The sequence below is a fragment of the Delphinus delphis genome, chromosome 4 (assembly GCF_949987515.2).
Source record: "Delphinus delphis chromosome 4, mDelDel1.2, whole genome shotgun sequence".
NCBI lineage: Eukaryota > Metazoa > Chordata > Mammalia > Artiodactyla > Delphinidae > Delphinus > Delphinus delphis.
Window position 1 is genome coordinate 11330186 of NC_082686.1, and position 15737 is coordinate 11345922.

Genomic DNA, 15737 nt, shown 5'->3' on the forward strand with positions numbered 1-15737 from the left:
ATGTATAACTGATTCACTTTGCTGTACACCTGAAACCAACACAGCATTGTATATCAACTATACTCCAATAAAAAAAAAAAACTTGTTTGGCCATTCACAGACATTTCTTTTTCCCTATTAACTTTTAATTTATCTATTCTATAAACAACTCTAATGAAAATCAAGATGGAACTGCATTAGATACATGAATTTTTAGAGAACTGACTTTTTTTTTTTTTTTCGCGGTACGCAGGCCTCTCACTGTTGTGGCCTCTCCCGTTGTGGAGCACAGGCTCCGGACGCGCAGGCTCAGCGGCCATGGCTCACGGGCCCAGCCGCTCCGCGGCATGTGGGATCCTCCCGGACTGGGGCACGAACCCGTGTCCCCTGCATCGGCAGGCGGACTCTCAACCACTGCGCCACCAGGGAAGCCCGAGAACTGACATTTTTATGATAGTTAGTTCAGAAAAATAGTATGTTCAGTTCTACTAATATTTCCTTTAATAAGATTACATCACTTCCTTCAATATAAGTAACTACTTTTCTTGTTAAATGTGTTCTTAGGAATTTTATCATTTCTGTCACTCTTTTAAATAGAACATGTCCCCCATTTCCATATTTAGGTGCTTATTTCAAGCATAGAGAAGAATTTTGCTTTTAATAATCATTTATGCTGGGTGTATTGAGCAATCTTACCAAACTTCTGTGAATCTTACACAATCACATAACTAGCAAAAAAGAGAGTTAACTTTCGTTTCCAATATTTATACCATTCCTTTTTATTGTAAATAAATAAATATTTATTTACTTCTATTTATTTGGTTGCACCGGGCCTTAGTTGTGGCACGTGGGCTCCTTAGTTGCGGCATGTGGGATCTAGTTCCCTGACCAGGGATCAAACCCGGGCCCCCTACATTGGGAGCTCAGAGTCTTAACCACTGCACCACCAGCGAAGTCCCCACCATTCCTCTTTCCTCTTTCCTGTTGGTCTTACTGCCTCTATGACATTACTAAGTGAGCATCCCTGCTTGGTTTTGAGTTTAAATTAAATGGTTTTTTAAAAAAAATGACTACAGTGTTTCATTATTTAGAATAATATTTGGTACTGATTTTTAGAAAGTAATCTGACATATTTAAGCAGTTCCCTTTTCTACTTATTAGAAATGGTTACTATACTCTTTATCAAATGCTTAGTCAGCATCTGCTGATCTGATCCCACATTTTCTTTTTCCTTTTATCTCCTGATATAATAATGTTGAGGGAATTCCTTGATTCTGAACCAATCTTGCACCCCTGGCATAAACTCAAGTTGGTCATACTTTTTGTACATTGTGGAATTCTATTTGCTAAGATTTTGTTTTGATTTTCTGTGTCTACGATCATAATTGAGACTGGTCTCCGGCTGCTTTACGTTTGTACTGTTTTTCAGGTTTTATAAAGGAAACTAAATCAATAAAATGAAATGGTGAGCTTTCTCTCTTTTACCAAATTTTTTTTTTTTTCGCGTCACCACGCAGCATGAGAGATCTTAGTTCCCCAACGAGGGATTGAATCTGTGCCCCCTGCAGTGGAAGCACCAAGTCTTAACCACTGGACCGCCAGGGACATCCCCAAAATATTTTTAAAAAGATATTCAGCTATTTCAAATGGTTTTCATGGATTAAAAAAAACCTCCCAACAATCAACATTGACATGCATACTTAAAAAAAAAAAAATCAGGCAGATAGATTCCCACTCCCTATTCCCCACACTACTGTCCCCAAAATATGTTTTCTAGAGAGAAACAAAAATACCCAGTGTGGGATAATGAGTGGGTTATGAGAGAAGAGACTTTCTAGTAATGGTTTAATTAGGAGAAGCCTCAAAAGGAGAGGAGAGGAAACACATAATGCTCAGGTTCTAGACATCCACCAAAACTCCAAAACTTTTTTGACAATTTTGTGTGACCTTTTTAAAAAAATTCTTTTGCTCAACTAACAGAATATAACTGTTGGGACTCCTTTGTAGTAAAACCTCAAAGGTCTTTTAGAACTATAGCAGTTACTCCTACAAAGCTCAACTCTCCCCACCCCCTCCTAATATACTGGAGTAGATTTGGAATTCGATTTCTCAAATCTTCTCTGCAAAATATGATTTCAGCTCTGCTGTCCAGTTCATCTCTTATTTATAGTTATTTCTCAGTTTACTCATTTCTTTTTTTTTTAATGAAAGGTTTTTTTAATAATTTATTTTATTTATTTATTTATTTTTGGCTGTGTTGGGTCTTCGTTGCTGCGCACGGGCTTTCTCTAGTTGTGGTGAGCGGGGGCTACTCTTCGTTGTGGTGCGCAGGTTTCTCATTGTGGTGGCTTCTCTTGTTGTGGAGCACGGGCTCTAGGCGTGCGGGCTTCAGTAGTTGTGGCACGTGGGCTCAGTAGCGGTGACTCGCGGGCTCTAGAGCACAGGCTCAGTAGTTGTGGCGCACGGGCTTAGTTGCTCCGCAGTATATGGGATCTTCCCAGACTAGGGCTCGAACCCGTGTCCCCTGCATTGGCAGGCGGATTCTTAACCACTGCGCCACCAGGGAAGCCCAGTTTACTCATTTCTAATAATCTCCCCAAAAGACTAACTAAAAGTCTGAGGATCCTGAAATTCACAAAACTTCCAAAGCTAAAAAGAAAGTATGATAAAAAATATTTTTAATAAAAAAATAAGACAAAATAGCTATCTATGACTCCTGAAAACAAACTGATCTTAAATACAGTGTTGAGTCTGATATTAAAATCTATATATAAGGACTGCCCTGGTGGCACAGCTGTTAAGAATCCACCTGCCAATGCAGGGGACACAGGATCAAGCCCTGTTCCGGGAAGATCCCACGTGCCTAGGAGCAACTAAGCCCATGTGCCACAACTACTGAGCCCATGCGCCACAACTACTGAAGACTGCACACCTAAAGCCTGTGCTCTTCAGCAAGAGAAGCCACCACAATGAGAAGCCTGTGCACTGCAATGAAGAGTAGCCCCTGCTCGCTGCTACTAGAGAAAGCCCGCACGCAGCTATGAAGACCCAATGCAACTAAAAATAAATAAAATTAAAAAAAAATCTATATATAACAGGCATGGCTGAGATGAGGAAAGGTCCACAAGTATGCTGAATACTAAGGGTAAGTTTTCTGTTTGATTTGTACAAATAAACCACATAGCACTCTTACATACTGTCAGCAGGAAAAAGTGCTTCAACTCCAAGTGTAGGAAAATCTGGCCACACCTACAGAACTACATATGCATTTACTCTTTGACACAGTGATTCAATCCTAGGAATTCACCCTGAAGATACACTTCCAACAATACAAAAATACATGCTTTGGGCTTCCCTGGTGGCGCAGTGGTTGAGAGTCCGCCTGCCGATGCAGGGGACACGGGTTCGTGCCCTGGTCCGGGAGGATCCCACATGCCGCAGAGCGGCTGGGCCTGTGAGCCATGGCCGCTGAGCCTGCACGTCCAGAGCCTGTGCTCCGCAACGAGAGAGGCCACAACAGTGAGAGGCCCGCGTACCACAAAAAAAAACAAAGGAAAAAAACATGCTTTAACTCATTCTTTGCTGCATTATCTGTAATTGCAAAATATTAGAAATAACCCAAATGCAGAAAACACAGGAAATTAGCTGAATAAACTATGGTATATCTTCAACAATAACTATTATATAACTGTAAAAAGAAAATGAGGAAGATCTCTATGGAATGTTATGAGCGATATCTAGGATACACTGTTAAGTGAGAAAAGCAAAGAACAAAAGAACATTTATAGGAGGTTACTTTCAAAGTAGAAGGAAGAGGAAATAATTTAAATATAAATTTGCACACATATTATGGACATGCTTTTTCCCCACAGAAATAAACAAAGAAAGGATAATAAGAAGCTAATAAAATAAGTGGGAATGGGATGAAACAATAGGACAGCGAGTGACACTTCTCTGAGTTCACACTTTTGTAGAGTTTAGCTTTTGGAATCTTGTTAATGTGTTACATATTCAAAACATAAAATTAAGTTCACAAAGATGAGAGCAGATCCCTAAACTAAATAAAAACAAAAACATATAAACCAAGGGGGGGGGGGATAAATTGGGAGACTGGAATTGACATGTACACACGACTACATATAAAATAGATAACTAATAAGAACCTACTGTATAGCATGGGGAACTCTACTCAGTATGCTGTAATGACCTATATGGGAAAAGAATCTAAAAAAGAGTGGATATATGTATATGTATAACTGATACACTTTTCTGTACACCTGAAGCTAACACAACATTGCAAATCAACGATACTCCAATAAAAATTAATTAAAAACAAAAAAACAAGCAAAAAAACCAAATCAACCTAATAGTATTTTAAATAAGTAACATGTCCACATAGGAAGAAGGGAAAAAAACTAATCTAAATAACTTCTGAACACAGTACTTCATATATCCTCAGGCTATAAACAAAAGAACTATGAAGTAACCTTGAACGCCATTGAATAGGTTTGTTGTCTGTGGTGGATGGGAGTGTAGAAATTCTGAAACTATCTTGTTTGTATCATAGGATTCAGAGAAAAAAGGCGGGCCTCCTCTCGCTCAGTCTCATTCACTACACCAGAACTGAAGCCAACAGATTCCTTTAGGAGCCTACTTCACCCACAAAGGCTCATCACAGGCTGCTCACCTCCCACTGTGCAGATTAACCAGGCCTAGTCACTCACCCATCTGTTTGTTTATTCATCCGAAGTTTTTTTTTTTTGGCCGATTGAACCTGGACCACAGCAGTGAAAGCACAGAGTCCTAACCACTGGACCACCAGGGATTTCTCCAACAAATATTTTTGAACAGGTCACCTACTAAGGTCTCTATCCAGGAACTAGGCTTACAACTAAGAAAAAGACAGGCAACGTTCCTGCCCTCAGAGCTTGTTTCAGTGCAAGCAGACACTCAACAAGAAAACTAGTCAGATTATTCCACACGGTAAGTGCTATTAATAAATAAAGCAAGGCCTTCCCTGGCGGCGCAGTGGTTAAGAATCCGCCTGCCAATGCAGGGGGAACATGGGTTCAAGCCCTGGTCCAGGAAGATCCCACATGCTGCAGAGCAACTAAGCCCGTGCACCACAACTACTGAGCCTGCGCTCTACAGTCTGCAATGAGCCCGTGTGCCACAACTACTGAAGCCTGCGTGTCTAGGGCCTGTGCTCCACAAGAGAAGCCACCGCAACGAGAAGCCCGCGCACCGCAACGAAGAGTAGACCCCGCTCGCCGCAGCTAGAGAAAGCCAGCACACAGCAAGGAAGACCCAATGCTGCCAAAAATAAATAAATAAAATAAATAAATTTATTTAAAAAAAAAAGAAATAAAGCAAGGTGATGGGAAAGAGAAGACGTTCTTCAGAGCAGGTGGGGAGAGGGAACTGCTTTAGATTAGTGGTCAGGAAGCCCTTCTCTGGGGAGGTGAACCAAAACCTGAAGGGTAATCGGCCAAATATGTGAGGATCTAGAAGAGTTGCATGATAGGAAGAGAAAATGCCAAGTGCAATGACCCTGAGGCCAAAGGAACCCATTTAAAGATAGAAAAAAGGTCAGAGAAACTAGAGTGCAAAAATTGAGGAAGGGAGTGGTACAAAATAAGAGAAGAGGGAAAAAGCAAGAGCCAGATCATATTGGGCCTTGTGGCCTTGGTCATGACTTCGGGTTTTCTTATCAATGGAGAGTTTTAAATGGATTTACTTTTTCAAAAGATTGTTGGGGTGCTGTTTGGAGAATGGAATCTAAACAGGCAAGTGTGAGAGACTCCAGTCAGAATGCTCGGGAGTCAGAATGCTCGAATAGTGGGCCCAGCTATTAGGCCCACTATGACAAATGAGGATGGTAGCAAAGGATACAGAAAGAAATGGCCAGATTGGGGATACAGTCTGTAAATGGAGTCAAAAAGTACCTGCTGATGGATTGGTTGCGTAGGGTAAGGAAAAGAGAGGAATCAGGCATGGCTTCCAGCAGCCGGGTAGATGCTCAATGCCATGAACTGAGATGGTGACGACCCAGGAATGTCCAGGATGACTTTTCCTGGGGGTAAATGACTTTGGCAAACTGATCTTGCTGGGGGCTGAAGGCCCTCCTGACATATGCTCAGTGGTATCCTAAGATAGCATCCAAAGGCGTCACACAGGCGTTAGCCTTGCCCCCTGCCCCATCCTTGAGCCAGATCACCAAGATGTTCTAATTTCTGCCCTTATGCCTCTGGCTTCCTCCTCCTCTTGGGGCCCATTTCTAGGTGGTGCTGCCTCTCTTCCCCTCATTTCTCTCCTTAAGAGCTTCTAATCCCCATTTCTGTGGCCCCTACCTACTGCCTCTGATTCCAAAGTCCTCATTCCACCTCTGCTTTCCTCCGCCTTCAAGGCTCTTGTCCATTGCCCTCTGCTTTCTTCTTCTCTGTCTCCACACCAGATCAAGGTTGCAACAATGTTAAGCATTTAAGCTGCCAAAAGGATATGGGATACTGGCCCTGTTCCTTCCAGTTCCTTATTAGCAAGACAATTTCTAGGAAGATATATCATCTTTGGCCACAGTTATAATTTGGCATTACACACACTGAGTTGACTCCATTCTGAGGGAGAATTCAAGTTTTCCTGTATTCTTAATTGGAAACTGGGTTGGAGAGATAGGTAGTTCCAAAGTATTAGTAGGTTATAGTTCCAAAGCTCATAAATTAATTAACTGGAATATAATTTCTACATGGATTCCAACAGATATTTCCCAGCTGTGCACATCACTCACACTTTTGAATGGTCCAGAGCAAATGAAAGTAAGGCCCAGAGAGAAAGAGAAACTAGAAAAAGGTCCTAATTCTCAATCCAAAATTTTCTTCTTCCCCAGAGGAATGACACAGGGACTGCCTAAAATTTTAGACTCAAACCCACTTCTCTCTCTACCAAAAGTGGCATTGGACTTGCCCTGTGATCCCATCAGAAAAACCACATGAGAACACAAGATTAGCATGAGAGATAGGGAGGGAAAACTATTTCATTAGGTCAGCTGTTATTTATAAATTTATAAACCGAAATTTGAAGAGGTGAAGTATTGCTCAAGCTTCCAAAGTGAAGAAGCATCAGAGCTAGTGTCAAAAGACAGATGTTCCTCACACTCTGCACCACACCATTCCAGCATCTTAGCAGGACATCTGTGGCTCGAGAAATTTCTAACGACTTTTCAGAGATATTGCTTTTGGGAAAAGATTCTTAGAGGTGTGTTTCATTTTGTTTTTTTTCCCCTGATAGCAATTCTTGATGAAAGTAAAATATGCCATCACAAATTTATTTAACAAAATGTCAGAAAAAAATTAAAGACAAAGAACACTTTTGATTTAACCTAAGTCTGCAGACTCATTATATTCACTGTTAAAAAATTTTCACAATGAAAAGAATAAGTTGGTAAAAATGACTTTGGTATACTCTGGTTAAAAAAAAAAACAAACAAAAAAACCCAAAAAAACAAACAAAAAATTAACTGTCTTAATTGAAAGAACTGAAATTTACTAAATAATACTTTATTTTTCTCCATTACACTTATTAACATGTGACAGTTTTTATGCTGTTATTGACCATCTCCTTCCACTGGATTGCAATTTCGATGAAAGCACAAATTTTGTCAGTTTTGTTCACAGCTGTATTCCCAGCACCTACAACAGGCACAGGCCCATAGTAGACATCTGATAAATATTCTTCCACTGTTGAATGAATAAATGTTAATTTATTATAGATTTCCTTGCAGCAGAGTATTCATTACAAGACTGCTTCTTGAATGAACCTTTATAGATTGGAAATACAGTATAAAAGCAGAATTCAGTGAAGGAAGCTAAGTCTGGGAAAGGAAGATTCTAGTGAGTGATCTTGGTTGATGGTGTGAAAAACAATCACACAGCAGAACACAAAGCAAAAAGAAATTTAACACAGATGTCACAAGTTTCTTGCATTTAGACTTAGGCACTTAACCAACAGGTCAGTGTCCCTGTGCTCAGAAGTACATGAGTGTTCCTTCTGTGTGTGTGTGTGTGTGTGTGTGTGTGTGTGTGTGTGTCTTTTACTTTACTTTAAAAGTAATTCCAGGGACTCCCCTGGTGGCACAGTGGTTAAGAAGCCACCTGCCAATGCAGGGGACACGGGTTTGATCCCTGGTCCAGGAAGATCCCACATTCCGTGGAGCAACTAAGCCTGTGCGCCTCAACTACTGAGCCCGCGTGCCACAACTACTGAAGCCTGTGCGCCTAGAGCCCGTGCTCCGCAACAAGAGAAGCCACTGCAATGAGAAGCCTGTGCACTGCATCGAAGAGTAGCCCCCACTCACCACAGCTAGAGGAAGCCCGTCCGCAGCAACGAAGACCCAACGCAGCCAAAAAGTAATTAATTAATTAAAAAAAAAATAATAAAAGTAATTCCAAAAACCTTGGTTATCTGAATTTTCTACTTCAAAGTAGATGAGACATTAGCACTAAAAGGGTATCATAGTTGAAAGAGACAGTCTGGCAGCCCATATGCTGACAACCAGGAAAAAGAAAATAAAGCAGACACCAAAAAAAGCACAGGAATCTGATATCATTTAATTTCAATTCAAATAAATCCACACACAAATAATATATAATTTCCCATGAAAGTTTTGCTATTTCAGAACATAGTAAATGATTTTCATACTGACAACACTTATAATCAAGCTTAGACTATGTTCTGTAGACTCTGCTTAAAGGCAACAAGGAACTATGTCAATCTTTATTTTTGCGTTCCGTAACATCTTACAGAAAAACCCGAACGAACATTTTTGGCCAGCTCAGTACCTTTCTGGGGTTTTGTTTTGAGGCTCTATTATGTGCCAGGGCCCACACTAAGTCCTTTACATACAGTTTCTCTGCTAATCCACTCAATAACCCTGTAAGGAAACAAGTGTCTTCCCATTTTCTAGATGTGAAAACTGAGGCTGGGGGGGGGGTAAGTACATGTTCCAAATCAGAAAGATAGAAAGTAGTACAGATGGGATTCAACTACAAATCATGTGTTCTTTTCACCATAACAAGCTGCCCACCACAACACTAACGAGCCCAGGGAAATGATGTACTAACTGTAAGAACCATACACTGCAGGAAAACGTGGCTTCTTGGCCAAAGAATTCAGCCTGGCTTCCCAAAGTCATAAACCTAGAACCCAAAACTGTATTTGCCAGTCTTTTTCATTCATTCTCTTTCTTTCCTGTGGTTTCAAAAGACTGAACACTTATTTGTGCTAGTTAATCAAGAGATTCAACAATATTTTTTATGTGCTCACCTTGCACAACACTGTAATGAATACTGGTTATTTCACTCTTTCACTGGTTATTCCATTATTAACCTCAAATATCTTCTTTACCTTTTATTCAATGAAAGATACAGAACTATCACATTATAAAGCAGGAAATGTGGACCATTTAGATGAATATGGGTGATGTGGATGAAGGTAAAACAAAGTGGTGAGAAAGGGACTTCCCTGGCAGTCCAGTTGTTAAGACTCTGTGCTCTCAATGCAGGGGGCCTGGGTTCAATCCCTGGTAGGGAACTAAGATCCCACACTCCAGCATGGTGTGGCCAAAAAACCCCCAGAAAACAAACAAACAAAAAAACCAAAGTGGTGAGAAAATATCAAAATGTAGATTTCTCAACTGGAAATTCAACTTTGTAACAGTTATCTTGCAAATGTCACCACTTTTTTTTTTTTTTTTTTAAAGTTCCATACCAGAAAGACACTTTTCAGAAGTACTTCTCTGGTAAGAAGTAGTGGGGTATTTCAGACTAGAAATACATGTTCTCCTCTGTAACTTAAGAAATTAAGATTAGATATTACTGGACTAGTTTATAACCTTCTGCTTGTATGAAGTTCCAACTTACCATATCTGTGCTAAAACAGGTTGAGGTAACCCAGATTGAAAAAAAAAGTTTCTAGCTTGATCACCTGTAAATGAAATGGAAAAAGTTTTAGAAGAAAACAGCAGCTGACAGAAAACCACTTATGGCAAAATTACAAAAAGAAAGAGGTTAATAATCCTGTAAATACTGAACTGAATACATTTTAAAAGCCAAATGATAAGTTTATAAATAACAATAAAATGAATCCATCAGCACTGACTTTAGAATGTAACACTTACAAAAAAAAATCATCTCAAAAAGGGCCTACCATTGTGTAGGGGTAGATTGTCCACTTTAATTAATCTGCTAGTAATTAAGATGGTAACAGCTACACATTACAACAAAGTGAACCTACAGAAATCCTCAAGAAACTGATGACCCATACTTCTACTTTACAAAAGAGTTCTTTGCCATTCTCATTTACCTACACTTCAGATTTTTGGTACTTCTAACATATTTATGGAGAGTTAGTAACAATGATTAAAAGAATCACATCGAGGACTAAGAATTAGTAAGTTAAAGAGAAGTGAAACAAATACACACAAAAGCAAGTTCTCAGGAAATCTAGATCCCATTTTTTCTAAAGCTAATTCCTGAAGAGTAATCAAACAGGAAAGAGATTAGAAAACGCAAAGTACAAAAGGACCTTAAGGACATAGCAATAAGAAAAAATTTTTTTAATGTTCATAATCTGTTAATTTACTCAAGCCAGTTCAAGATCAGAATTAAGGAAGTGTTTTTGCTCAAGGACCACAGTCCAATGCTACAATTACTTAAAGAATGTGGTCCATTAATCTTAAACAATTCCCAATAGTGATATGCCTAAAACAGTGACTTGGCATTCATTAAAAACTGTAAAAAAGACTTGAGTGCATTGGAAGAGAAGCAACTGTAAAAATACAGACTCCAGGTTAAGGCAAAATAGGCAAAGTGTACCCTAGATCACATGTGCCCACCTTCGCTCTGCATAATAGATTTTCCACAGATATATGCACTATGATAAGTAAAAATGTAAAAATACTGACTCCAATTACCAGTAATAAATCCAGATATTGGCTTTAAACTATGGAACTGTTGATCATGCTTTGCTCTTTCTTCTACAGTTATGGCCCAAATATCCAGGCTACCTACAATCCAAAGAAAAGACAAAGAAATTATTCAATGAGAAAATAAAAACAAAGTGCTCACACGCACAGTTTCCATAGTACCTTAAGATACTGTCGGTATGTTATAAATGATTTGATAAGTTAACATCTGTTTGTCCTTGGACGTTTTGAATATAAAGTTAGAAAGCTAAGAGTAGACATATACACACCACTATATATAAAACAGACAACTAATAAGGACCTACTGTATAGCACAGGGAACTCTTCTCAATACTCTGTAATGACCTATATGGAGAAGAATCTAAAAAAGAGTGGACATATGTATATGTATAACTGATTCACTTTGCTGTACAACAGAAACTAACACAACATTGTAAATCAACTATATGCCAATAAAAATTTTTTAAAGAAAGGGGAAAAAAAAGAAAATTAAGAGTAAAGCAGGCCAAAAAAAATAAAAGATATTAGCACAAACTCTTTTTTTAAAAACTTGTCCTATAACCCTGTAGTTAGCAGGACTGTATGAAGACATGTTAATAATCATCATTTATTTACATAAACAGACTGATTTACAAATCAATAGTCTAATTTAAAACAGTATTTTCAGATATCTTAAATGCCACAAGTGAAAGTTATGGAAAAATTGAGCTTCACTAAATTAGTATCCTATGTGATTCCATGAAAATCTTTTTGGAGTGATAAAAATATTCAAATACTAGATTGTAGTGAATTTTATGGCATGTAGATTATAACTCACTGAAGCTGTTTTTAAAAATGGGTATCCTGAAAAAAACAATGGCAAACCAGAGGGAACAGGGTTTAAGTCCTTCAGTTTCAGTTCTTGGACTGACCAGATATCCCCTTGTTTCTGGGATTTTCCTCACTTTAGTGTTAGGTTTTCTCAAACAAATTCACCAAATAACTCTAGATTACACAGGTAGAAGGTTTTCAAAAGTTCAGACATTTTCCCAAAAGGTGGGAACAGACAGTATGTGAAGGTGCCTAGCATACAAGCAAAATGCCTAAACACTGAAATCTCCCTTCTCTGCAGGGTCTGATATGACAGCGACAGGCAGAGCAGCAATTCATTCAGTCACTGAAAACAGACTTGTTGAACACCTCCTATGTGCCACACACTGTGTTAGACATTAGGGATAAGATGGTGACCGAAATAGATCAGATCCCTACCCTCACAGGCCTTACAGTCCTGCAAGTTCTATTGCCCTGTCAAAATTTGTCAAACAGAAACAAACCCCACCAAACAAGCAAAACAAAACAAACAAAAAACTTGCTCAGTAACTAAGAAGGGGGACAAAAACAAAACAGAAAATAAAACAGTAAGACTAATGGTTCTGAAAAGGTTGCAGACTTCTGTACTAGAAGCTCACAGAGACTTTTACAGATGTAATCCCAGGGATGGGGCTTTATGCTGCCTTACTCTCTTCACGGTGGCTAGGTTTGACAGCTGCCAAGAGAAATTCAGTCATATGGCATGCTCTCTTTAAAACAAAACAAAACTTGGCCAGTAAGCAAAACCAACATTTAACACTTTCCTAATAATCTTAGGGGAAATTACCTGAAAAACACATCTTATGCAGATTGATGTTTCAAGCAGATTAACTAAAGTAAAACAAAAATGTCATGCTTTAAATCCAGTCTAAAGAAAAAGTACAGAATAAATGACCCAGTCACCTCAACAAATAAACTGCAAAACAAAAAACCAAAAAAACAGGGATGGAGAAGGGTTCACTAACAAAGCAACTTAGGAAACACATGAACTAATTGTAATGTGTGTGTCTTGTTCGGATCCTGATTTGAACCAACCAACCATAACAACAACAACGAAAAATATCTAAAGACTATCAGGGAAAATTTTAACACTGACTTGATAGTTGAAGACATTAAGGAATTACTAGAAACTTTACAGGAGTGGTAACAGTATTGTAGTTATATCTTTAAAAGTGTTATCTTTTAGAAACACCCACTAAAATGTTTGTGAATGAAATGATCTGATGTATGAGAGGTGCTCAAAAGAAGCCAGGTGAAACTATATTGGCCATTAGTTGATTGATAATCACTGAAACTATATGATGGGTTGATTATATTATTCCCTCTACTTACGTGAATATTTGAAATTTGCCATAATACTAAGTTTTTAAAAATGCGATTCCAAAGTACATTAAAAAAGGAAAATCTTTGAAAACTTACCACCAAAAGGTGTTGGAAACTGAGCCATGTTTCTGTTACTTTCACCTTGCTAATGGACGCCTGTAATTGAAATGCAACATTTAAGTTTACGAAAACTTCACTCCTAGGTACTTATAAACACACTAACATGCTGTCTTAATGACCTGAAGACTGATACTAGAGTTAGGGGATAGCACTGCAAATGAATGTTACAACTAAGGGTTCATTCATTTATTCCTTCTCTGTGCAGTTTCTCAGTCCCAGGTACAATGATGGGCATTGAGGAATGTGAACGAAAGACTCTCCAGCAACAAGAAGCTTTCAGTCTGGGGAGTGATACTATTAGCTCGGGACAGCCTATTATCTCATTATTTGTATTGTTGTATTTGTTATTTTTTAAATATATCTTTTTCCTAACCATCTACATATACTACTCCATCTGCTTCATGGTTACAACAACTGCTCTTTTTAATGAGCACTTAGTACATGCTGCACACTGTCTTATCTCTCCGTTTTGGGGGGTTTTTTTGGCTGCACTGTGCATCATGCGCAATAGTTTCCTGACCAGGGATCAAACCTGTGCCCTTGCAGTGGAAGTGCTGAGTCTTAACCACTGGACCTCCAGGGAAGTCCCTTAACTCTTTCCATAGTATCACAGCCCTATGACATAGGTACTATATTACCATTCCATACTATACACGAAGAAAATGAGAATCAGAGAGGCGAAGTGATTAGAACAACATCACACATTTGGTGACCAAGCTGGATTTGAGCAGGGGAAGCAAACTCCACAGCCTGTGCTGCTTTTATGAAAAACATTGTCTGCGATTGCTGTTTTAAAATGCATATTACACTAATGTCTGCCCAGAATACCAAACACAAACCCAGGCTCAAATATCCCCATCAGGCATTATTTGCTCATGAACAGTCAACGTGAAACCAAGCCAGTCCTCTTCCCCAACTGAAAAAATCCAAACTTAATATTTTCCTTATGCTTAACTAAACAACATGGTAAATGCACACAGTTAAAAATGAATACTAAATAGTAACAGAAAAAAATTAGATAAATTTAGAATTAAAAAGTGAGAGTCCCTTTGCCCTAATACTCAATTTCATCTGTCCATGGAATTTTTGTTTGTTTGTTTGTTTGTTTTTGTTTTGCGGTACGCGTGCCTCTCACTGTCGTGGCCTCTCCCATTGCAAAGCACAGGCTCCGGACGCGCAGGCTCAGCGGCCATGGCTCACGGGCCCAGCTGCTCCGCGGCATGTGGGATCTTCCCGGACCGGGGCACGAACCCGTGTCCCCTGCATCGGCAGGCGGACTCTCAACCACTGCGCCACCAGGGAAGCCCTGTCCATGGAATTTTAAAATTCCAAAAGCTCTATCTTGTTCTCAACTATTTATTCCTAGTGTTCTCCTCCATCTCTTTTTTAAATGGACACAACTTCTTTTATTCTTCTGATTTTTTGTTTTCATTTTACTCTTTAGTTTTCTTCTGTTTCTTGCATCATTTGATTCCTTTTTTGTTTGCTCACTGATAGTTCGTTTAGGGTCATTCTCTTTCACTTTTGAGGCTTTGCTCATATATCTGGTGATCCTTGGATGTACCTTCATATTTAAGATGGAGGCACTAAAACAATGCTCAGAAGCTGGGCATGGGTGGCAGGTTTATTAATTGATGGGCTTCTCCCTATGATGATCAGATATATCTAGTCACCTGTTCACTGGGAGATCTCCAAATGTCAGATTTTTTCTATTGAAGCTATATTCAGCTAGATGTGGTATTCCAGCTGGCTTCTGGGGAGGAGTGGAGAAGGGAGAAAGAAGTGAGGGGCCTAACTTCAGTGGGTGGACTTGTATACAATCCCTTTATTTTCAACCCCATGTTTCACCCTTCTAGTCTGGAGCATCTCTGGCCTAGTGCTCTTCACATCTCCCCAGAGGAAGGGGGCTGACGTAATCACCTGTCTGCTGGGGTGCAGGAGAGAATGGTTCAAAATGTCTGAAACACAGACTGTTGAAGAATTTCGATTTTCAGCTGCAAAACTGACCTAGGAATGCCAGGAGCCTCCAAGTACTCTGGGCCTGGGACAAGCTGCTTGACCTCATCTTTATTTGTAGGCACTGTTTATCTACCTCTGAACTCAAATTAACACTCCTTTCCAAAGTTATGTTTCTCTTTACAAAAAATTGTCAAAATCTTTTGTCACTGGGGACTTCCTTGATGGTGCAGTGGTTAAGAATCTGCCAGCCAATGCAGTGGACACGGGTTCAAGCCCTGGTCTGGGAAGATCCCACATGCCACGGAGCAACTAAGCCCCTGCGCCACAACTACTGAGCCTGAGCTCTAGAGCTTGCGAGCCACAACTACTGAGCCCGTGTGCCACAACTACTGAATCCCACGCGCTTAGAGCCTGCGCTCCGAAATAAGAGAAGCCACTGCAATGAGAAGCCCGTGTACCACAATGAAGAGTAGCCACTGCTCGCTACTAGAGAAAGCCCGCACGCAGCAACAAAGACCCAACACAGCCA

General features: G+C 39.5%; 1 protein-coding gene across 3 annotated transcripts in view; it reads right to left on the reverse strand.

Moving 5' to 3' along the window:
- Positions 1-15737, reverse strand: part of ITSN1 (intersectin 1) — a 230084-nt gene that overhangs the window by 155690 nt on the left and 58657 nt on the right. For all 3 annotated transcript variants that reach the window (XM_060010352.1, XM_060010350.1, XM_060010351.1), the window contains exons 2-4: positions 13226-13285; positions 10946-11038; positions 9894-9957 (exon numbers count right to left, since the gene is read on the reverse strand). In XM_060010352.1, the coding sequence (XP_059866335.1) occupies positions 9894-9957; positions 10946-11038; positions 13226-13253 (185 nt within the window). In that variant the 5' untranslated portion in view covers positions 13254-13285. The remainder of the gene's footprint in view (positions 1-9893; positions 9958-10945; positions 11039-13225; positions 13286-15737) is intronic.